We start from the raw sequence: 23,973 nt of genomic DNA, 5'->3' as shown, positions 1-23,973 counted from the left end.
GTAACCAGGCTAGGCGGCGCATGGCGATAGCGAAGGCTGCCACTCTGGAGGAAAGTTCGAAGCCATCATAGGCCGCGTGGAACAAATGGAGGCGTAGGTTGGAGAAAACCTCCAGGAGCAGGCCAAAGGCTCCTTGGCGGGAGGCCGGCAGGTCGGTTGCAAAGGCTCCCATCAGTCCAATGAGATGTTTCAGGTAGGATGTGAAGGTGAAAGTGTAACTTTGCACCCTAGAGGCCATCATAGAGTTCTGATACAGTCTCCTGCCGAACTTGTCAAGGGTCCGACCCTCTCGACCTGGGGGGACCGCCGCTGAGACCCGGGAGGGGTGAGCCTTTTTCAGGGAAGATTCTACCAACAGCGACTGGTGGGAGAGCTGCGGTTGCTCAAACCCCGGGTATGGTATTGTACGGTACTTGGACTCCATTTTGGAGGGGACAGCTGTTACCATATAGAGGGTCTCCAGATTCCTGAAGAAAGCCTGTTGGAGTATCGAATTGGGCGGTAAGCGAAGGGACTCTCTGGGCGGTGACGGCAAATCCAGCTCCGCCAGGTACTCTTTAGAGTATCTTGAGTCGGACTGGAGGTCTAAGTCCAGAGCGTGGCCCATGTCCTGGACAAAGCGAGTGAAGGAGGGGCGGGATGTTCCCGGGGCCCCGTGTGGGGAAGGTGAATGAAACCTCCGTCGGGCGGAGAAGGACGGGGAGGCTTCCTTCGAGTATCGAGGTTCATGCTCCAACCCGCGCTCCGAGACCGGGGAAATACTGTGGCAGTGTTCCGGGGTCGAGGACCTACGTCGTCTCGAGGAGCCCCTCGGAGACGATGCCGGGGTACGGGGTACCGATCGATGTCGAATCGGTGACCTCGACCCGGACTCCCTCGGCGAAAGCCTGGAACCTCGGTTCGGAGCAGGCTGGTGGCACATGTTCAGGAAAGAAAAATTGATTTACAGGATTATTCTTGCTGGATACATTACTGTTGTGGGCATTTTCAAAACCATAAAATGACACTTGGATGTTTTTCTCTGCAAAATGTCAAAGTGCTGATAATCAAAACAAAGAACTTAGGTGTTTTAGTGGGACGTTTGCCCTCCATAACATCAATCTCAGAGAGGCGTGTTTTGGGTGGGATTTGGGTAGGCTGTGCGCCGTGTTAAACTTGGATGTTTTGCGGCGATAATCGAACCTTTTGCAGGATGTCCTAGACCAGTGGTCGGCAAACCGCGGCTCACGAGCTGCATGTGGCTCTTTAGCCACTTGAGTACAGCTCACGGCTCAGCTAGCTAGAGCAGGGGTGCCCAACCTGCTTCCCTTCCCTGTAAAGAGGATGCTGAAGGATGCATATAATAACCCTGTGAGGGCCACTCTAACTGGCCAGGACAACAATTTTACAAACCAAGATCTTGGTTATCATGTCTGTTCTGAAATTGACACAGATGTGTACAGCAATATGTAAATTAGCTCCAGGAAGTTTTAATATGTTCAAGCTTGTATGCTTGGAAGTATTCATCATAAAAACCCATAATCTTTACAGCTGTTTGGTTAGTGGGCAATTTAAGAAAAAAATAAAACTCAATAACATACATATTAATTATTTTGAAAAAAAGGGCAGACTGCATAGTAACTAGATTACCAATTTGCTAGTGACTGTTCAATTCACTCAGTCAATGTGATAGATCCTCTTCGAAAAAAACTTGGATTTTAAAATATATTATTGTTATTTTCAGCTAGGGATAGGAAGCGCCAAATCAACAGCAACATATACTTCATCTGTAAGCTCATCCTTCTAATAGCATAAGCACAATGGATGCACTGTGTTGAAACTGCCATACAGACCATTAACTGATTGATTATTTAACGCTTTTTTTCTCCGTAATGCCACAGTAACTCAGTAATAAATTCTGTGTTGCATGCTCAACATACAGCATGCATCTTTTGAGAGGCACAGAAACAACTGAAGACACTGGATGCTTTTATTACAGTTAGAGCCACTTCTTGTTTTTAATTCTCTGATAATTGGGTTATGATGAGTTAACTCAAAAAGAATGTCAGGAACACTAATAAGATAACCAATTTCCATCCTATGTATAATAACCAGATAGCATGTGTACTCACTCATAATTTGCATTTAAATGTAATTTTTTTCATTCTGATGTGAGCATAAATATTTCTGAGGTATCCTGGGTCAAGAATGTCATCTTGGTTTTTGTTATATGATCTTTGAACAGCAGGCTTACTGGCTACTCCAGCACTTCACTAGTCATATTTGCATATTATTAGCAAAGCTAAAATATTGTGTTTAGTTACAAATGAATCTGGATTGATTACACTGGCCAACACTCATTTTGGTGCCTCAAACGTTAGACCTGATTCTGGTTATTATTGATCTGCGGATTCCAAAAATAGCACCAGTTTTCTCCTATCAGCTCTACGTTTTGAGATATTGAACATGTACCATATACCATTCTTCACTCTGCTAGCCCATTAAAAAAATCAGGAAATTGTAATGTAGTGTTTAAATTAATATCTTTTAAGCATGAAGGAAACATATTAAAAATGATAAAAAAAAGTGTACAACATTTAAATCTACTTATTTCATACCAAAAGCACAAGTTTATGATACAAACTTTCCAGTTATTCTAGTCAAGAAGCTCCTTTTGTAAGACTTCTGACGGTGGAATCTGACAGGGCAATCCTGCATAAGATTCCAATAATAGTCTGCCATCATATGTGCATCCCATCTTCCTTGGTATCTGGCTTCCATTGTTTTTATGTCTTGGTGAAATCTTTCACCTTGCTCTTCGCTAAGTCACCAAGGTTCCCTGGAAAGCGATCTAAGTGACTGTGCAGATAATGGACTTTAACACTCGTGTTACAGCCAAGCCTCTTGAGATGAAGAGCATGCATAGCCTCTACTAATTGTGTAGTTGTCTGCCTTCTTGTTGCCACAAAAGTTTTTCACAACAAGAATAAATGAAGACCAGGCACATGATTCGATTTCATTTAATGATGCTATGAAATGCTGGTCATTTCTAAGTTGTTTGATCTGTGGATCATTGAAAATTCCTGCCTTCAGTTTTTCCATAGTAAGCCCAGGTAACATATGCGCTATGGGGTTAATAATAATAAAAAAAAACCGTCTAAAAAGTGTCCTAAATGGCTACTTGGACGATCAAAAAGCCTGATCGTCCAAGTACCCATAACCAAAGGTGGTTTTTAGACGTATCTAAAAACAGCTTAGCCCTTTCCCCTGCCACTAAACGCACAGAGAGAAAAGAGGTGTGTTTAGAGGAGGGGAAAGGGCGGGCAGTGGGCGGGAGGTGGGCCGACCTACACCTAGGCGTACAACAGGTATAACCAAAACATTTACAGGTTGCCTAGTCGGCACTTAGACCTTTTTGACTTAGATGAAGTCAAACCAGGTCTAAGTGCCAAAAAAGGGGCTGCTGAGCTGATGGCCACTGGCACGATCAGTTCAGCGGCCTGGCAACCTACCCACCGCAAGCATCGCGGCAGGAGAGATGCCTCATCTCCCCTACTGCGATGCCATCACTCCTCTACCCGAACTGCTGTGACCCGCGGCAAGAGAGATGCCCTATCTCTTCTGCTGCGGGTCGCGGCAGCTCGGGTAGAGGAGTAATGGCATCGCAGTAGGGGAGATGAGGCATCTCTTCTGCCGCGATGCACCCCCCCCACACACACACATCCAAATCAGCAAGGTCCCGCGATGACTACTTCTGCTGCCTCTGCTCCGGAAAAGGTAAGGGGAGCTGGGCCAGCAGATGCAGGGATTTGCGGCAAGGTCCTGCGATGACTGCAGCTGCCAGTTCACCCCGCCCCCCGACGTCACTTACCTCTTCCGGAGCAGAAGCAGCAGAAGTAGTTATTGCGGGACCTTCCTGCACTTCAGCGCAGCTGCCGAAACTGCTCTGGAATAAGTACAGCAGCCGCGCTGAGGTGCCGTTTTGAGCAGCATGGGACGTTCCGGATCCGTCCAGCTGTGCACCCCTATGAAGCGTGCACCTGGGGCGGACCGCCCTCCTCCCACCCCTCCTTGGTATGCCATTGCCCTATAGCAAAAAAATAGAAAATTTTTTCTACCTTTGTCTTCTCTGGTTTCTGTTTTCCTCATCTTCTTGTCACTCTCTTCCTTTTATCCACTGTCTGCCCCTTCTATATGGCATCTGCTGTCCTTCTAAACCACTTCCAGAAACTGTATGCCTCCCCTTCCATCTTTCCCTTCACCCCCATTCGTCTGGCATCCATGTTCTTCCATTCCCTCCTCCAATGGTCTGGTATTTCCTCTTCTTCCCTCTCCCTTCCCCACTTTCTTTTCCTCCAACCCAATTCCATCCAGTATCCTTTCCCCTTATGTCTCTCTCCTCTTTCCCTGCACACAAATTCCATCAACATCTGCCCCCTTTCTCTCCCTCCAACCCAATTTCATCCATGTCTCTCTCCCCTTTCCCTGCACACCAATCCCATCAGCATCTGTCCCCTTTCTCTCCCTCCAACCCAATTCTATCTAATATCCTTCCCCCTTATGTCTCTCTCTCCCCTTTCCCTGCACACCAATTCTATCAGCATCTGCCCCCTTTCTCTCTCTCCTCCACCCTTCCCACACTGAAACAGCGAAAGCTCCCCCCACGGCAACCGGCTCTCCCCCAGCATCGACGACAACAAGAACACCGGACCTCCCCTCCCCGGCATCGATGGACAGCAATGCAACCTCTCCCGCATCAACGGCAACGCGGCCGGCTCTGCTCCAGGAAGATCCCGCAATGACTGCGTCTGCCGAAAGAAATAAGTGACGTGACGGCAGACGTAGTCATTGCGAGATCTTCCTGAAGCAGAGCCAGCCACGTTGCCGTTGTTCCCGGGGGGGGGGGGGGGGAGGCCACTTTGCTGTCTATCAATGAGGATGGGGTGTGGGTGGCCGTCACCATCACCATCTGGAAAAAAAATGGCATAGTAAGTCGCCCTTCAGTGGTTCCCCATCTATTTTGGGCCCTAGGCATGTGCTACTGGACCTACCCATTAATCCGGCCATGTCCTCAGGAACCGAACAGGGTCAGACAACACAGCAGCAGGTCAAAAAATGTACGGCCAGCCCAGTTCCTGAGGAAGGGGCTTTTGCTCTGAAACCCTGCAGGGTTGAACTGTGTGGACACAAGACTTCAACTGAATTTCAGGCTATGAACATTAAGGTCTTTGGCTACCTCCAGTATCGTTTGATCAAGTGGACTCTTATCCAGCTAAGTACTCAGAGGGTTCTGTGATTGTTTCTTTCAATCCATTCTTTTGCCACGGGTCAGCGGGCTTGGCACATGGGGCATCACATGATTCTTAGTCTACATCTGGTATTCCACATATTTGATGTGAACTTTGTTTGTCACTAATTAATTTGGCACTAATTAGCACACGGGAGCATCCAGATGATGGTATGTGGCTGGCCCGTGTAGTGATTGCCGGCTCTGCTTTTCAGTAAGCATCAGAGTGGCTCTCATGAGCTCCTCTTCAGAGCTTTCAATCCCACGCTGAGGGTGCTTCCTCACTATAAATATTATTATTAATATTAATTTTACATGTTTTTTTGAAGCTGTGGATGCTGGGGCGTTCAGATAGCATATGATGTCCCAGGGCATGCCCTATCCTTCTTATTGTGTCTTTTAAAGAAGTAGCACAGTAGCTACAGCAGGAAGAGTGGCAGGATACCATTGGAAGTATTGGGGATGGAGCAGAAGGGACATGCTGTCTCACCAACTGTGTGTTTCCTGGTTTGGCTCCCTGGCTCTCTTCTTGCTTAATTACTGAATTCTTGCTCCCCTCTTTTTGGTAAAACTCTGCACCCACCTCCCAGGTTTCAACTCGGATCTTTAAGCTGGATGCTTGTTCCTTGGCTACCAGAGCAATATTCTGCAGGCAGCCCAGAACACAGTGGCTTAGTATGACCACATGCTCCTATGCCCTGGTCTGCTAGATTATAGTGTTTTTCAGCTTGGTCCTGGAGTATCCCCTTGCCAGTCAGGTTTTCAGGATATCCACAATGGATATGCATAAATTCAATTTGCATATATTGCCTCCATTATATGTAAATTTATTTCATGCATATTTATTGTGGATATTCTGAAAACCTGACTGGTAAGGTAGTACTCCAGGATGGAGTTGGGAAACTGTGCTAGACCATGTTCTTCCACTCAGCTTGTAAAATCGTTGAGGGTTTCCAAAGTTCAAATTGAGCATGTAGACTCTGCAGGCAGAAAGGTGGCCATTGGTCTGGAATCTGAATGCCAGTGTAAGTGCTCCAGTGCAAAAAAGGATAAGGTACCAGTCCCAGAAAACAGGAATGTGCCTGGAGACAGGGAGAGCAGAGCAGGGAAATGATCCAAGCCTGTGGTTAATGGGAGTCACAAATTGAAGACGAGTTAAATCTACAAACAAAAGGAAATTTCATCTGTAGAAGAGAGCAGTGGCGTAGTGAGGGAGAGTGGTACCCAGGACAGTGGCATCCGGCAACCCGCGCTGTGTGCTCTACCACTCTTCCCCACTGCTTGGACATACCCCTAATCTTCCCCGCCGCTTGGGTGCCCCCTACCCCGTCCTGCATACATCTTCTACCTTCTGCTTGCGCCACCCACAAATCCCTTCTGATGTCACATCCTGGTCCTGTGACCAGGAAGGAAGCCGAGGCCTTCATGCCAGTGAACATTTAAAGAGGTACGCGGGTGGAGGGTAGAGAGGAGGAGAGGTACCGGCCTCCCCTCACGAAGACGGCATCCAGGGTAATCTGCCCCCCCTCCCCCGCCCCACACGACCCCCTTACCATGCCACTAGAGGACCGTGAGAAGTGGAAATCAGTAAAGGAATGAGCTAGCCAAAACTACATGGAATGGGAACTAGCTAGGGAAAAGTGCATTGAACCTTGATGGGGATTGGAGGGAAAAATGAGAACCAGAACAGGTTAAAAAGATTTAGGGAGTAGAGCAGGCCAAGAGCAATTAAATTCACTGCCCCAAAATATATAAAGCATCAACTTATGTCTAGGCAGGAGGGGAGAAATTAAAAAGTACAAAGGGAGGATGGAGATAAAATTAGGGAAGAATGAGTGTGGTATAGATGGGCTGAAGGAAAAGAGGGACTGTTTGGAGAAAAGTGCTATAAATGGCTTGAATATATATATAGATAGACAGATATATATATAGAGAGAGAGAAAGAGAGAGAGAATGAAAGAAAATTATGCTGACACGCAGGGAGGGGAAGGATAGAGTAGCTGGACCCTAGCTTTTGATTTATCCACATAACCTACCCCTGCTCTTAATGTTTAGATGTGGGAGGGTCCACCATTTTAATGGACAGGCCACATAGACATGTCAATAGAGTAGTGGGGCACCTTAGAGGGCATTGCTGGTCATCACTACCATTCGCTACCAGATGTATTTTGTTTTGTTTTTTTTTCTTTGCTGGGCAAGGGGAAATTTGTGAGTTATGAGTTGAGCACCCCAATCATTTTCAAAAGTTGGCTCCTATGTTTGAAGGCTTAGTAAAAGCATAACAAACACTGAAATTAAGTACAGATCACAGATAAAGATTTCCACTGAGCTCACAGAAGGGTTTTTTTTTTTTTGGGGGGGTGGAGGAATGTCGCCAAAGCCAGATTAATCTGCAGTGCTACAGTATCTGAAGACAGGTTTTAATTTTGCTAATAACATCACTGAGAGTGATTGCATTTCTACATTTACCAGAATAGTCGGAGTGTGCTAAGAGAAGAGATGAAGAAAGACAGGTATGGTTTCTTCTAAGGAATCATATACTGTGACCTCTATTATGTGTTGGCTGAAGTCCAGGTATTTTACTCATTTCTTAACCAATGAAATGGGATTAACTGAGATAACCCAGAGTTTGACAAGCTGGCCTATCTCTTACAGTGATATACTGCTATATTCCAGGGAACTGGAAAATTAAAAGGCAATCAAATCAAGTTACACATAGATAAAATTATTCAATACGTTCATCAGTGAATCCTTTACAGCTACAAGTTTCAAGATAAGGAACTAGAAGAGCCTGATTCCCTTTGGATGCATAAAATATTTCAAGCTCATGAAGATCACCAATGTATTATGAAAACAAAACAGTTACTCAAAGAGAAGTTATGGTGCTAAAAAAAGGCTCATCATAGGCAGCTTTGCCTCTGTGCTGACATTTGTGCTAAGCTGAAGTACCTGCAAATTCTTCCATCAAGTCTACAGCCAAAAAATAGCATGTATTTCTGTGACCTCTCTATCAGATGTGGAGGGCCTTTTTCAAAAAGGACGTCTAAGTCCAACTTGAATATTTCTCACTAAACATTCAAAGTCGGAAGCACAGAAATGTCCATTTTTGAATGGGACGTCTAAATAATTTTTTTTTCAAAAATCACCTACTTGGGCATCTTGGCTGCCAGGACGTTTAACTTTAATTGCAATTTTTGACCACAAAAAAACCCAGCCAAGTTAGAAACGTTCAACTCAGCATCATTTAAACATGGGATAGGCCATCATTCTAATGCACTGGCCACACAGACATGCCAACAGAGCAGTGGGGCACTTTAGAGGGCACTGCTGTGAACTTCCTATACCCCTTATAATTAAATGGCGAGCCCTCCAAAACTCACCCCAAACCTACTATATGTACCTGTCTACCATCCCAATAGCCCTTATGGCTGCACTTGACACCTATATGGCATTATAGTAGGGTTTTAGTGGACTCATACTTAACACCATAGATGTTATGGTTAGAATGCCTTATGATCTGGCTTCTCTTTAGAGTGACTTATGGGTCTGTCCCCCTCCTCTATATGGTACACTAGCCCACACACCTGGTGTTCTGCCCCCGACAGCCTTGCACTAGTTTATAGTACAGCCCTAAGATGTGTCTCTTCCCTTGGGACTTTATGCTGCAGCCTTAGTGTGTGAGCAAGGCACTGTGTGAAATGTAGCTACTCCTACTTACTATATATGCCTCATTTCAGTCTTTTTCCTAAGACCACCCCTTCCTCTCATCTAAGCTTGAGTTCTTTGTCTTACTGCTATACTTCCTGGTCAGCTCCCTGTTACCAAGTCCTGTCTCTATTGGCTTCTCCTTTCTGCCCCCGCAGTCTGTGGGCATTTCTTAGATGCTTCTCACTGAGATTCTTTTGTCCCAACCCCAGTCACACATATGGCTTCATCTTAAGCACATGGATGCATACCCAGCAAAAAACACACCAGTGTTTTTACTGTTCTTAGGTTCCAATTATTGGAGTTGCCAATAATCGAAGTTCATGCTTACTTATCCAAACCATCTCATCATTTGCAGAATATAGACTGTAAAATTTTACCCAGTACCAGTGGCGTACCTAGCATATGTGACACCCGGGGCCCATCAATTTTTTGACACCCCCCCATCTATATGAAAAATATGATTTTTAGTACCAATCCACATATCGCACAAGAGTGTACCTAGGAAAAGGCAGCATCTTAAACACTGCAGTGAGCACTAGAACACCAACACATACATTGTAAAACTAAACAAGCCAGATCCTGCACAGTCAATTGATCCTGTACAGTCGATGCTATCAGAAAGCCATGTCCCTTTCATACACACAGACAGATACACCCTCGCCCAATATGGAATAATCACAAACTAAAAATAGAAATATGTAGACAAAAGTTAAACTGAACCGCCAAGAAACCAGACTCTGCATACAATGTAACACTACAACAGTAATACATGTCCTCTAATACTGTGCACAAAAATAGAACCCAAAAATGTATAGGGAGGAAAAATATATAACTGCTGCAAAACCTCCCCAACCCCAAGAGAACCAACTGACAAGGGGGAGAGACAAGAAGAAACCTCAATCTAAGTTAATCGGCAAATTACACATAGTGTGAAACAGGAGAACCCTCAGTAACACAGCCGCCCACTAAGGGAAAGGCTGTCACCGGCTGACACTCAGAAAGAGTGTAAACTGTGAAACATCCCCGGGTTCTTCCTGTAAGTGAGAATAAATCAAGTGCACCCCCAAAAAGTGCTACGTGTGAAAAAAGATTCTAGAAATCAAAAAAACACACTATGAGGTTAAGAAATTCTTGTCTCTACTCCTTGCCAGGGGGGCCAAACAAGGAAGGAAAGTGTCCAAATCTGTCCAAATCAGAACCAAGCCAGTCAATAAGTGGAAGTACTTAGCTTCTTTAAACTGTAGAACAGCCAGCCGATGTGTGACATCATCCGTCCAACGGGACTCCGTTTCGGGGGTGCACACCCCCTTCCTCAGGAACAACTGGACTGTAATGAGACTGGTGATTCCTCCGGCGTGGCTTGGAAAGTAAGGCAGAAAATGGCCATTTTCTGCCTTACTTTCCAAGCCACGCCGGAGGAATCACCAGTCTCATTACAGTCCAGTTGTTCCTGAGGAAGGGGGTGTGCACCCCCGAAACGGAGTCCCGTTGGACGGATGATGTCACACATCGGCTGGCTGTTCTACAGTTTAAAGAAGCTAAGTACTTCCACTTATTGACTGGCTTGGTTCTGATTTGGACAGATTTGGACACTTTCCTTCCTTGATTGGCCCCCCTGGCAAGGAGTAGAGACAAGAATTTCTTAACCTCATAGTGTGTTTTTTTGATTTCTAGAATCTTTTTTCACACGTAGCACTTTTTGGGGGTGCACTTGATTTATTCTCACTTACAGGAAGAACCCGGGGATGTTTCACAGTTTACACTCTTTCTGAGTGTCAGCCGGTGACAGCCTTTCCCTTAGTGGGCGGCTGTGTTACTGAGGGTTCTCCTGTTTCACACTATGTGTAATTTGCCGATTAACTTAGATTGAGGTTTCTTCTTGTCTCTCCCCCTTGTCAGTTGGTTCTCTTGGGGTTGGGGAGGTTTTGCAGCAGCTCTAATACTGTGCAACATATAAAGACAGTAGATGTAAATTTGAAAAAAACTGATACATAACAATCACCACTTTACAAATTAACAAATTAAAATAAAACAAATAATAAGAAATAAGAAAATACCATTTTATTGGACTAATGCCCGTAAGCTCGGTCCCCATCCCCATCCACACAAGGCTTGAATTGTTTTATATTGTTATATTGAATTGTTTTATATTGAACTTATTATGTTTTTTTTTTTTTTTTGAAATAATGTTTATTAACAGATGCAACACAGAAAGTACAGAAATCCAACAGTACTAGGACACAACGTCCAAATAGAGAAAATATAACTCAAACTGTAAACCGAGCAGGCAATCACAGAAAAGAAAATCGAGCCGGACAAGCTCTGCACCCTCCAGTCGCCATCTGCGAAGAGTTTTTTTATGAAGAGAGAAAACAAAAACAACCCCCCCAATCATACCACATATGCACTACCACCAGACGTACCATACTATCCACAACAACCACACCACAGACACCCCTCCCACTCGCACCAGCATACACCTTTCAAGGTGAACTACGCCAAAGCCCCATACAAGAAGGACGAGAGAAAATAGAAAAGAACGAGGAGAAAAAGAGAAAAAAGAAAAAAGAAAAGAAAAGAGAGGGGAGACAGAAGGAACAGTGGCCTTAAGAATGGATATCCAGCTGTGCCACCGATTCCCCAGGACAGAGCATCAAGGCCGCCCTCCAGAAACCCACATAGCAGCGAAGATCAATCCCCCCCCCCTTGGGAGAACGATGAATTTCAAAGTGGGCTACCAGAGCAAGCCGGTGTAGCCAATGAGTAAAAGAAGCCACCTGGTCAGACACCCAATACTGCAAAAGGAGTTTTTTCACCAAGAGGATGGCTATGTAAAGGAATTTCTGCTGAGGAAACGAAAAACCAGCCTCCTCCAACACTCTCTGATCTCCCAATAAGAGCATGCCATAGTCACGTGGAATAGGACGGTGCACAATCTGCTCCAAAAAAGGAAGAACCCTCGACCACAAATCAGTGGATGGGCACTCCAAAAAATGATGAACCAAGGTTCCAGCCGAGCGGTTGCACCTGGTACATACAGCCCCCTCCCAGAGGCCCATGAGAGCCCCGCGGTGTCTAGAAATATATGCCCTGTGCAGTATCTTAAACTGCATTTCCTGGAGATCGGAGGAGCCCCCCAACAGTCTGAGATGGCCAAACAGAGCAAGAAACTCGCTCCGATCTCCCAGAAACCCCATCTCCCTCCTCCACACAGAGGCCACTCCATCAAGGGCCTCCTCAGACAGATTCGCCCGTAGCATACGTCCCCAAGTAGAGAGTTTATTCTGGGCTGCGGGAAGCAAGAAGAAGAGTGCATCCAGAGGACCACAGAGCCAAGCATCCCCCCATTTCCGAGCCAGCGTAGTACAGTAGTGGCGGATCTGAAGATACACCCAGAAATGATTCCCGGGCACATCCCAGCGCCGCTGAATCTGGGCAAAGGAAGGGAATGCATCCCCACTACCCCCATCCCACACATCCCTCAAGGTCTTACACCCCCGCTGCTCCCACACCCGAAGTCGAGAAGGTCCCATCCCCGGAACAAAAGCAAGGTTACCACACAGAGGCAAGAGTGCCGATGCAGCAGGCGTTTTCTGTTGATGGCGCCTCCACCACCGCCACGCCATCCTAAGTGGCTGGAGAAAATTCATGGTCGAGGAACCCCCGGGAACCGCGGAAGGCGCCACATGAAGAAGGGCCAGGAAAGAATGCGGCGCACACCAGGAGGTTAGCCATCCCCCAGAAGCATATTTGTACTGTCCAGTCCAGCCCTCATGAATGAAGCGAAGCAAAGCTGCTACGTTATAATGTCTTACATCCGGAAGATTCAAGCCCCCCTGAGATCGGTCCAGCATCAGTTTAGTATAGCTAATGCGTGCCCTTTTTCGTCTCCAAATAAAAGAAGAAATGGTAGACCGAAAAGCCCGTACATCCCGAGCGGCGAGCCACACCGGGATAGTCTGAAGGGGATACAAGATCTTTGGCAGGAGAACCATTTTTGTGAGTGCTACTCTCCCCCACAATCCCAACGGCAACTCCCTCCAGCGATCACACTGAGCCGCGATTTGCTCGAGGGGGCGACGAATGTTTTGCTGATACAGGAGGGATAAATCGGGTGTCAGATACACACCTAGGTAACGCAACGGCCCATCTACTGGCGGTATGGAAAGAGCGGAGTGCCAGGGCTCCTTGTGAGTAGAGTCCAAAGGCAACAGCTCAGACTTGGCACAATTAACCCTCAGCCCAGAAAAATTTCCAAAAGTGCGAACCACCCCAAGTGCTCTCTCCAGATCCTCTATGGGTTTATCGAGATAGAGGAGGATGTCATCCGCGAAAAGGTTAATCCTACTCTCCCTATCTCCTATCCGAATTCCCCGAATGGAAGGATCAGTGCGCAGCTTTACCGCCAAGGGTTCAAGGGCTAACACGAAGAGAAGGGGGGAAAGAGGACAGCCCTGCCGGGTACCCCTGCCCAAAGGAAAAGGAGCAGTAAGACCCCCGTTCACCAGCAAGCGCGCCTGCGGACGAAGGTACAAACTACGAATCCATTCAGGAAAACGGCCAACCAGGCCATATTGCTGCATAACCCAGAATAAAAAATGCCATGAAATGCTGTCAAAGGCCTTTTCCATGTCTAATCCCACGATAGCCGATTTACTCCCCGTCCCTCTTCTCGAATGCAAGGCCATTAACGCCCGAAACAGATTCATGGAGGCGTACCGGCCCGGAACGAAGCCCACCTGATCTTCATGAATCAACAAAGGGAGGACAACATTCAGGCGGCGGGCCAGTATCGCCGCCAACAGCTTTACGTCTTGATTAAGCAGCGAGATCGGGCGGTATGACCCCACTTGGGCAAGATCCTTCCCTGGTTTGGGTAGCAAGACCACATGGGCCATATTGCGCGGTCCTAGACCCTTTCCTGCATGCAACTCATTAAACGCATCCCCCAAAGCTGAAGGAACCAAATCAGCCATGATCTTATAGTATTCGGGCCCATACCCATCTGGGCCTGGCGCTTTCGTGAGTTTCAACGCTTTGATACCCAGCTGGATCTCCGCCGCCGTGACCGGAGCATTCAGAAGGTCAAGCTGGGCAGCAGTCACTTGAGGCAAAACCAGATCCCGGAAAAATTCCGTGCGGTCCGGTTCGGAAGATTCGCGGTGAGAATACAGAGTCTCATAGAATTGCACAAACTGAGACTGAATGTCGTCCGCCCCGGTGTAAAGGCGACCCGCACCATCTTTAATAGACAGGATGACCTGTTGTTTGCGAGGAGGACGCACTAGATTGGCCAGGAGCCGTCCGGCCTTCCCCCCCCATCTATGCAAACGATAGCGTTGGAAATAGATATCCCTATTGGCCCGCTGCGTCAAAAGGACCTCCAACTGTGATCGGACCTCCCCCAGCCGGCTTTTGTCCTCCACAGAAAGCGAAGCGACATGACGCCGTCTCAAAGCCTGCAGTTCTCCAGAGAGCCGTAAAAGATCAGCCTCCTGGCGCCGCCGTGCCCTAGATACATACGCAATAATATATCCCCGGAGTACAACCTTAGATGCCTCCCAAAAAATCACCGGATCAACATCCTGGGAAGCGTTATGGTGACAATACTCCTGCCAGTGTTCCCGGAGATATCTATGAAACTCCAGATCCTTATACAGATGGCTTGGAAACCGCCACCCCCTGCGCGGAGTATCATTCGTAAGCCTGACCGTCAATATTAGCGGGGAGTGATCCGATAAGGGAACCTCCTCAATAGAAACATGATCTACCTGCGGGAGCAGCGTGGGCGACGCCAGAAAGTAGTCCAGACGAGCATAAACATCATGAGGGTGCGAGTAAAAAGTGTAGGTATGCTCAGTAGGATGCAAAGTCCGCCACAGATCCATCAAATGCAACTGATCCATCAAAAAGTTTACCCCCTTGGCTCCATGGTCCCCCGGGCACACCCTCGCCGGTCTACAGTCCATGGAGGGATCAGCCATGATATTAAAGTCCCCTCCCACAAGAAGTTGATAATCAGAATACTGAGCTATCTGGGCCAAAAGCCCAGAAAAAAATCGGTGACTATACACATTAGGGGCGTAGAGATTACAAAACATCCATTTCTGACCCCACAATTCCCCCAAAACTATCACATATCGCCCCTCCTTATCCTGCAGAGTTTTATGGATATGTATGGGTAATTGTTTGTGAAACAAAATCGCAACCCCCCGCTGTCTGGAGTTAAAGGAAGAGGAGCATACCTCCCCCACCCATTCCCGGCGCAACTTGGCATGCTCAACCCCCGATAGGTGGGTCTCCTGCAGGTAAGCAATATCTATATGATTTTTCTTGAACCAATTCAACAACTTTTTTCTCTTTACAGGAGAATGGATACCATCCACATTATATGTGGAAATGCGGAGGCTAACCATTATCAAAGAGAAACCTAAAGAACAAGACAGGAAATACTAACAGTAGTGTCAAGAGGAGAGGGCCCTCCCAGCTAGGACCCTCCCCTCGCTGCCAGCAGGGCAAGAAAACAGCCGCCCCCACGAGCCTCCGGCCCCGTCCGGAAGCCGCGGGCCCCAAGATAATATAGAAAAGTGCCATTCCTACACACACACCCCTAACCCGCCCCGAACCACACTGCCATTCAGCCTTCCACACACCCCACATACCACTACCAAACCCCCTAACAAACACACACCCCCTCCCCCCTCCCCAATCCCAGAGAATATGCCCCCAGGACTCTCCCCAAATTCCCCCCAAACCCAACAAAACCAGTACAAGAAAACAAAATCCCATAAGGGACATCTGAGAATAGGGGGTCACTAAGCTGGGCAACCCACGATCCATTACTAGTTAGATGTGACAGCTTCTAGAACAATAGGCCCTGATAACACCAAACAAGAACAAAGTCACCAGCTCCTGACAGAACCAGTCTCCGGACGAAGACAAGGAAATCCAGGTCCCCATCAGGGTGGCTACGCACATCAGCCACACCCGCCACGGTGAAGGCAGGGGCCAGCAGCGACCTCCCCTGCGGAGCCATCAAAAGTCCTCTCACATCCTCCAGGAAGATCCAGGTCACAGATACACAGAACAGTATAGAACCGAACGTCTTCTAATCAAATCAGAAGATCAGTCAGTCCCAGAAGAGGACCACCATGAACAAACAGGGGAATCTCTGCTACTCCGAACTGGCCACCCCGTCGGATCTCAGCTGCCCGGGACTCCTCCGCCCTCTCCAGAAGGACCAGCGGCGTTGATGGTATCCAAGAAGCGCTGCGCCTCCCCCTTGGTCAGCAAAGTATGCACCTTGCCTTCTCTCCAGATCCGCAGGCTTGCAGGGTACACCAGAGCAAAGCGTACCCCCTTGTGATGCAAGGTGGTACAGATGGGCGCCATTTCCCTCCGCCGAGATGACACACCCGCAGAATAGTCATTAAATAGGAGCAACCGCTTTCCCTCATACTGCAGACCACCAGCCAGACGATAAGCCTTCAAGATTTGTTCCTTCTCCTTCCAGTTCACATACCGGGCAATAGCCGCTCTAGGCTTCAAGTTAGCCCCTGAAGTGGTTCCCAGCCTGTGTGCTCTTTCACACACAAAAGACATGGCCGAAGTCTCCAAGCCAAGATGTTCTGGCAACCAGGTATGAAAAAACTGATACAGCGCATCAGCGCCCTGCAACTCCGGGAGTCCCACAACCCTCAGGTTATTTCTTCTCTGGCGATTCTCTGTGTCCTCAAGTTTGTCTGTGAGGGCTGCCACCTGGGACTGCAGGTTCTCCACCCGCTGCTGAACCTGAAGGGCCTCATCTTCACGAGCTGAAACACGGTGCTCCACCTCTGTGAGCCGCTGAGCCTGGGCCTCGAATTTTTCGTTGATGCCATCCACCGCCGATTGTAATTTATTTAGGCGGTCCTCCAGGGCAGTGGTCACCAGGCGAGAGATCTCGTGGGCCCAGTCGCCCAGCTCCAGCGGCGGCGAGGCGGGAGCCGACGCCATTTTGGGTTCCGGCGTGCTGATTTTGCTCTTCGGGGTTTTAGCAGCCCTGATGGGCATACCGGGGCTTCTCCCGCACTGAAAAGCACTCCGCCGAACCACCCCGCTCCGACGCTCCTTGCCAGCAGGTCCAGCGATACCCCTCGCTGCTGCCAGGTATCGCTATTTAGCCGATATTTAGGGGATCGGATCGCGGAGCCCAGCAACGCACGTCTGTTCACTACGTGCGCATCACGTGACCTCGAACTTATTATGTTAAAGTATAAATTTTTGTCAATTTATAAATTAGCGTCTTCTCCCCACTCTCTCTTCCCTTTTTCCCTTCAGTGTCCTCAGCCCACTCTCTCTCCACTTTCCTTCAGCGTATGCACATAAAAACAAGCAAGTAATTTTATATCATTTTCATTCTATTCATTTATAGAAATTAAAGTCTAAATAATGCCAGTCACATAACAAAACATGATTTTACAAAAATAATTCCCTTCACAGTCAAGTCTGCAAGGATTACTAGATGTCTTTCAGCAGCTCCCCTCCCTCCCCCTTACCTTCGTGGCCAAGTCAAAATGATCTACCAACAATAAAATTTTAAAAACACAAAGCACACTGTACACATAGAAAATGTTAATTATCATTTATATTCCGCGGGTTTTCAAAGAGGTCAAGGCAGATGACTTCAGTAACAACTATACAAAAATAGACATATATACCCCTCCCTTTTTACTAAACCGCAATAGCGGATTTTAGAGCAGGGAGCTGCGCTGAATGCCCCACGCTGCTCTCAACGCTCATAGGCTCCCTGCGCTAAAACCGCTATTGCGGTTTAGTAAAAGGGGGCCATAGTGCAAAATATAGACAGCAGATATAAATTCTCCAAACTGACACATTTTGATCACTAAATTGAAAATAAAATCATTTTTCCTACCTTTGTTTGGTAATTTCATCAGTCTCTGGTTGCACTTTATTCTTCTGACTGTGCATCCAATATTTCTTCTCCAGATCTCATTCCCTCCCTCTCCTCCAGATCTCATTCCCTCCCCAAACTTTTTCTTTATTTCACCCTGCCCCCTTCTTTCATTATCTCTCCATGCCCCCTTTCTTTCTGTATGTCTGTCTTTCTCTCTCTCTCTTTTCGTGCCCCATTTCTTTCTTTGTTTCACCCTGCCCCCTTTCTTTCTGGCTCCCTGTCCCCCCCCCCCATTTCTTTATTTCTCCCTCCCCTCCCCCATACCACCGCCTTTGGGAAAATGCTGTCACTGCCGCTATCGGGAACAGGCCGGCTCCGAGTTCGCCCTGCTTCTCTTCCCTGCGGGGCCGACCAACTCTCGCCGCCCGACGTCAATTCTAACATCGGAGAGGATGTTCCGGGCCAGCCAGGCAGCGATTGGCTGGCCCAGAACATCCTCTCTGAAGTCAGAATTGACATCGGGGTCGGTGCTGCAGGGAAGAAAAGAAGGGAGAACTCAGCCGGATTGTTCCCAATGACAGCAGTGGAAGCCTTTCCCCGGCGGCAGCCTACTTCCCTGGTGGGTGGCCAGCTGTGCACCCCCTTGGGTGCGTGCACCCGGGGCGGACCGCCCACCGCTTGGTACGCCACTGGTTTTTACCTTAAGCTATCCAACCTAATGCAAGAATAATTCAGCCTTTCAATTCTGAAACTTGGAGCACCTTCCTGCCTAACCTTTTCTTCATCTCTGCCCTCTCTTCATTCTTCAGATCTATTAATTAAACCTCCTTGTTGTCCAGGACCAACTTGGGAAACACTGGTTAAAAGAAAAGGATGAAGATAATGTCCTTAAGACACACAGAACTATGGAACTTTGTAAGTCTAAGTGTTTTGAAAATAAGCCCCATATTCTATTAGCTCTGACCAAGATTTGTTTATTTTTCCCATTAGTTTACATGTTGTACCCTACTTTTTTGGGAACAGAGCCAAGAGTCAGAGGTTATTTAGTTCTCTGTTGGCAAACTCAGAATGCAGGAACCAGTTACCTTCTTGACTGTGAGCTCAGCTGTTAACTTCAATATTATCTACTTGATTCATTTGCATATCTCAGTTTCGATTTCTGTTGCACACTGTATGTAGCACATTCTCCTCTTCTTTATATATAAAAGAGATCTCTGCTACAAAAGGGCAAAACAGCATTATTGCTTTAAAGTGGTGATCTACAAATTGTGGCCCACTGCACTGCAAATTCCTAGGATGAAACTTGTCTTCTGTCAAAGGATTTCAATCCACCTCCCCTAATGAACAGCCAGTCTCATGAATACATTCATGAAGCCAGCTGTAGTAATGCCTTTGTAGCTCTGAGGTTTTGCATTTTACATATACAAATACGCAAAGGAGTATTTCAGAGCAGCATAAGTAGTTCTGTACTGACATGTGGCTCCTCTAGACACGCTGGCCTCTAAGTATTTATTTTGCCTTGTAAATCTCAGATGATTTGATTGCTTTAAAGCCCTTACAGTTAAGCTGGCATCCAAATATCAGTAAGACTATAAAGTGTGAACTGTAGTATACATAATACGGTTTGATTGGCTAGAACTGTGTAAATCACATACCAATGTGAAATTGGTCATCGTTTTTCTAATTCTAGTTATAACTTGTACAAATAAATAATCATTCAGTTGAATTCCTCCAGTTCATTGCAATCATTTTGTATTATGTCTTCATTTTGGTGTGTCACAGGGTTCATACTGGATGGCCCTGTTCTCACTTCCTTTCCAGCGATGGCATGCTAGCAACCTGTTCCTGCTTTCCTGTGTGGAGCCTGAAACAAGTCCTCTGTTTCCTGATCACATGTGCTGGTAGGAAGAGCTCTAGAAAGCTACTTCCTGAACACTCTCTCCCTAACTACCCTTCCTCTGACAGCACAGGCGGGAATAATATATATGATATATATTACAAGGGAAGGTGATCCAGACCACATTTCCTTACAGAGCACAAGTTTAGATATAGTGCAGCTTGCCTCTGTTGACTAGGTTACACAGAGGTGTAAAGATACGATAAGAAGTAACTTGTCCATACTTTGTGTGTTAATTAATTGCTGGTTTATCGAAAGTGCCACAACCTTGAGATAATGATATATCTTCTTGCTAGCATAGCTGGAAATGCCTTGCAGCCATCAAAAGTTGTCCATGTCATGTGACTTTATACAGGCAGTTACTTTTCCAGGTTCACTGTTGATTAGATTAGCACAAGGGCAGTCTGCCAAACTGAAGCAGCGAGCTGAATATCCCTCATTGCCTTCCTTGCTGTTGGTATCCTTTTGCAGTTGCACGCTGCTGTCACTGGACTCTGGCATTTCTTCCCTCGGTTCCTTTGCTTTCTATGGTAATCGTATGCAATGAAGATATGCATGGCCAACATTTAAACAGGCTGCAGATCAATTAGCGGTCTTAAGTTTATCTGATTTTTATCAAAGACGACAGAACTGCGGGTCGATTGTCAGAGCCTGTGTCAAGTTGACCTTTTCAGAGACGTCTACATTGCTAGTCCCACGGGTAACTTGTTGTCCCTTGTCAGTCTCTGAATGGCAGAAGTCTGTTCTGCTCAAACACAAAGTATACACAGATGTCTATATTACATTCTTAGAGGTGTGACAGCGACTGCATGTTGTATCTATAAACTGTCCTTTAAGAAGTGACACTTCCTCGATGATAAGCTAATTTATGCAACAAAATCTCCTTTGTGCAGAAATGAAAGCTAATTGAGTCATTACAAAGTAATTCAGGATGGAATACCTTGGATAAATTGGCTTACTTTATAAATCCTCCTCAAGTGGTTTTCATGAATTCTAAATGGCGGTAGTACGATTTCTTGCCTCACAATATTCAGCTTACACAGACAACGCAGAGGTGAAAATAGTTGATGAAAGTAGACATTCTAGAAAACACTTGTAAACAAATGTTCAAAGAGAAGACACAGGGAGGTGTAATTACCTGAGGTGCTACTATCACAGTCTTGTCTCATTTTCTTGAACTCTTCTTTATTTCCAGGAGCTTTCTCATCATCCTCTGCAAACAAAGAATCCCAAGTTAATGCTGAAAAGATAATTTAATGGCAAGAACAGCAGAACATATGGCAGATGAGTGAGCAATTACAAGCTTCCAATACAGACAGCTTACTAAGTACTAGTTTTTCAAACTTTCCGATAATGAGCACACTGCTGCTTGTGGCAAGAAAATAGTACAATTTGGGGATCATTCTCAAAGCTATTTCTCTACAAAAACAAACCTTGTTTATTCCCCACAGAAATGACTTTCTACAAGTACATAATATAACATAACTTTATTTCTGTATACCGCCACAATCAAAAGAATTCTAGGTGGTTTACACAAGAGAGAAAAACTGGACAATCAGCGAAGTGCAATATTAAGATGAGAATACAGCATATTAACTAAAAAGACAATAAAAATTTAAGTAAAAGCGGTAAAATTATTATATTAGGAATAAAAACATCGAATTAAGAGATAAATTTATCAAATAATACTGTCTTAATTTCTTTTCAGAAGGTGCCGTAAGATAACATGGCTCCGCTAACCAGGACTGTTGTTTACTTGCTTGAAATGCAAGCATCCTGTCTAAAAAAGACCTAACTTTACAGCCTAAAATCTTCGGGTATGCAAATAAGTTACAATTCCTGGTTACCCTCACGGGATTATATAGCACAAAATGAAATAACAGGCAGGTAGGGGCCAATCCCCAAACCAACTTAAAACAAAGACATGCAAATTTGAACATTACTCGTGCTTCCACTGGCAGTGTAATAATCGATAATGGGGGCTGATATGTTCGCTTTTCTTCAGCCCAAATACCAAGCGAACAGCCGTATTCTGCACTATTCTCAATTTTCTCACAACTTTCTTTGGTGAGCCCAAGTAAACAATATTACAGTAGTCCAATATAGATAGTAACAATGCCTGCACCAACAATCTAAAAGATAAAGGGTCAAAATATTTTATGATGGTCTTTAATTTCCATAGCGCGAAAAAGCACTTTATCACCAACAAATTCGTATGTTCTACCAAAGTTAGATGGGAGTCTAAAGTGACTCCTAATATTTTTATAGATTTTAAAATTGGGTAATCATACCCATTAAGGTAAAGCGATGTCCTAGTTATTTTGTCATTTGGACTAGCTAAAAAAATAAGTGCAAAAACATAAGCATTACTGTATTAAAACAGACCAAAGGTCCCTCTAGCCCAGTACCCTATTTCTAACAGTGGACAATCAAGGGTTACAAGTATCTGGCAGGATCCCAAAAGAGTAAAACAGATTTCATGCTGCTTATCCTTGGAATAAGCAGTGGATTTTCCCAAGTTCACCTTAATAATGCAGGTTACAGATTTATTTCACTTTACAATAACAATATAAAAACATTTCAGAAAGAACTACAAAATAAGAAAGGCCCTCCCCCCCACCACACACACACAAATTACTTAAAATAAATACATTAAAATATACAATCATAAATTCAATGAACTAGAAAACACCGAATGAAATAAATACGTTTTAAGTTGTTTATGAAAATGAGTTATGGAAAGTTCCTCCTGCAAATATGCAGGGAGCGTTTTCCAAAGCAGTGGTGCTTGAAAAAAAAGAAAGATTTATTTCATGTACTCAATAAACATGCAGACTTAGGTTCAGGAATAACAAGAAGATGCCTGCCACTAGACTGCAGAGATTGCCTCAGTGTATTGGTTAGCTCTGTAGTCAGTTCACTGTCATTGAAAGTTCTCAGTTCAGCCAGAGCCATGGGCGGTGTCATCCCATCAGCACAGTCCTTGCCTATTTTATCTTTGCTGCTGCTGCTGGTTGAGCTGAGTGATCTCATTATTTGCTCCTTTTGTTCCTTCACCTCAGACTAGAGAGTTGCATGGGGACAGAAATCCCACCCGTCCCCACCCGTCTCCTTTCCGTCCCCACCCGTCCCTGCAAGGAATCCCCTCCATCCCAGCCCGTCCCCATAAAAAGCAGCAATTACTTCTGACAGGATCATCAATTCCACAGTTTCTTTTGTGTTTGCGCTGCTGTTTTTCTTGTGGAATCTCTTTGATGGAACCCTTTTTTTGTTTTCTGTTCAGGTAATTAACTTATAAACCCCCTCTTTTACTAAGGCTGACGTGTCCATTATATTATATGGACGAACCCTGCTTCCAAAGCCTTCCATCCCTGTGGGAATCCCGTTGACTAGAGGGGGTCCCATGGGAGTCCCGTGGGTTAGGGGGGATTCCTGCAATCCACGTTCCCGTGCAGACCTCTAGTTCAAGTCTCACCAGTATCAGGGCCTTCGGGGTGTGGGGCGGATCACTAAATATATCTTGTGTATTCCTGTTCTAGCCTTGCTGACCAGTCAGCAAGCAAGGCTCTCAGCTGTGTACATGCTGAGCAGTGAGCTCAGCATGTACACAGCTGAGAGCCTTGCTTGTTGTTCCCGCCCCACCACCCCGCCGGACCAATCAGCAAGGCTTTCAGCTGTGTGCGTGCTGAGCTCACTGCTCAGCATGGCTGTTTCTGCCACGGCGCTGGAATGGTCTCTCAGCTACGTTGGAATTTAGGTAAGCCTCAGTAAGTCAAACCCTGCTTCCATCCCCGTGGGAGTCCCAGGGGCCAGAGGGGGGTCCCCGCAGGATTCCCGCGATCCCTATTCCTGTGCAGACCTCCACCTCAGACTTCAAGTGCTCAATGTACACCAGGTAAGCCTTTTCTTGGGCATCTTGGGTGCTTAACTTTAGCTCCAATGCCTTTTTTTTCTTTTCTTTCTCCAGCAGGTAGCATTTATGAACTTTTCTTTTAGAAACTTGTCCAAACAATTTTTAAATCGTACTATACTAACTAACCACTTTTATCACATTATTTGGCAATGAATTCCAGAGCTTAATTAAATGTAAAGTGAATAAATATGCTCTTTAATTTGTTTTAAATGTACTACTTAGTTGTTTCATTCTGTGCCCCCCTAGTCCTTATACTTTTGGAAAGAGTAAATTAACAATTAATAATAATAATA

At 45.9% G+C, this 23,973-nt stretch overlaps 1 protein-coding gene across 2 annotated transcripts in view; it reads right to left on the bottom strand.

The window, feature by feature from the left end:
- SKAP2 (src kinase associated phosphoprotein 2) overlaps positions 1-23,973 on the bottom strand; it is a 441,565-nt gene that overhangs the window by 95,723 nt on the left and 321,869 nt on the right. For both annotated transcript variants that reach the window (XM_033930787.1, XM_033930788.1), the window contains exon 10: positions 20,906-20,980. In XM_033930787.1, coding sequence (XP_033786678.1) covers positions 20,906-20,980 — 75 coding nt within the window. The remainder of the gene's footprint in view (positions 1-20,905; positions 20,981-23,973) is intronic.

This window comes from Geotrypetes seraphini, chromosome 2 (genome assembly GCF_902459505.1).
Source record: "Geotrypetes seraphini chromosome 2, aGeoSer1.1, whole genome shotgun sequence".
Lineage (NCBI taxonomy): Eukaryota > Metazoa > Chordata > Amphibia > Gymnophiona > Dermophiidae > Geotrypetes > Geotrypetes seraphini.
The sequence above is the reverse complement of the archived record's forward strand: the minus strand, read 5'-3'. Positions and strand labels throughout refer to the sequence as shown.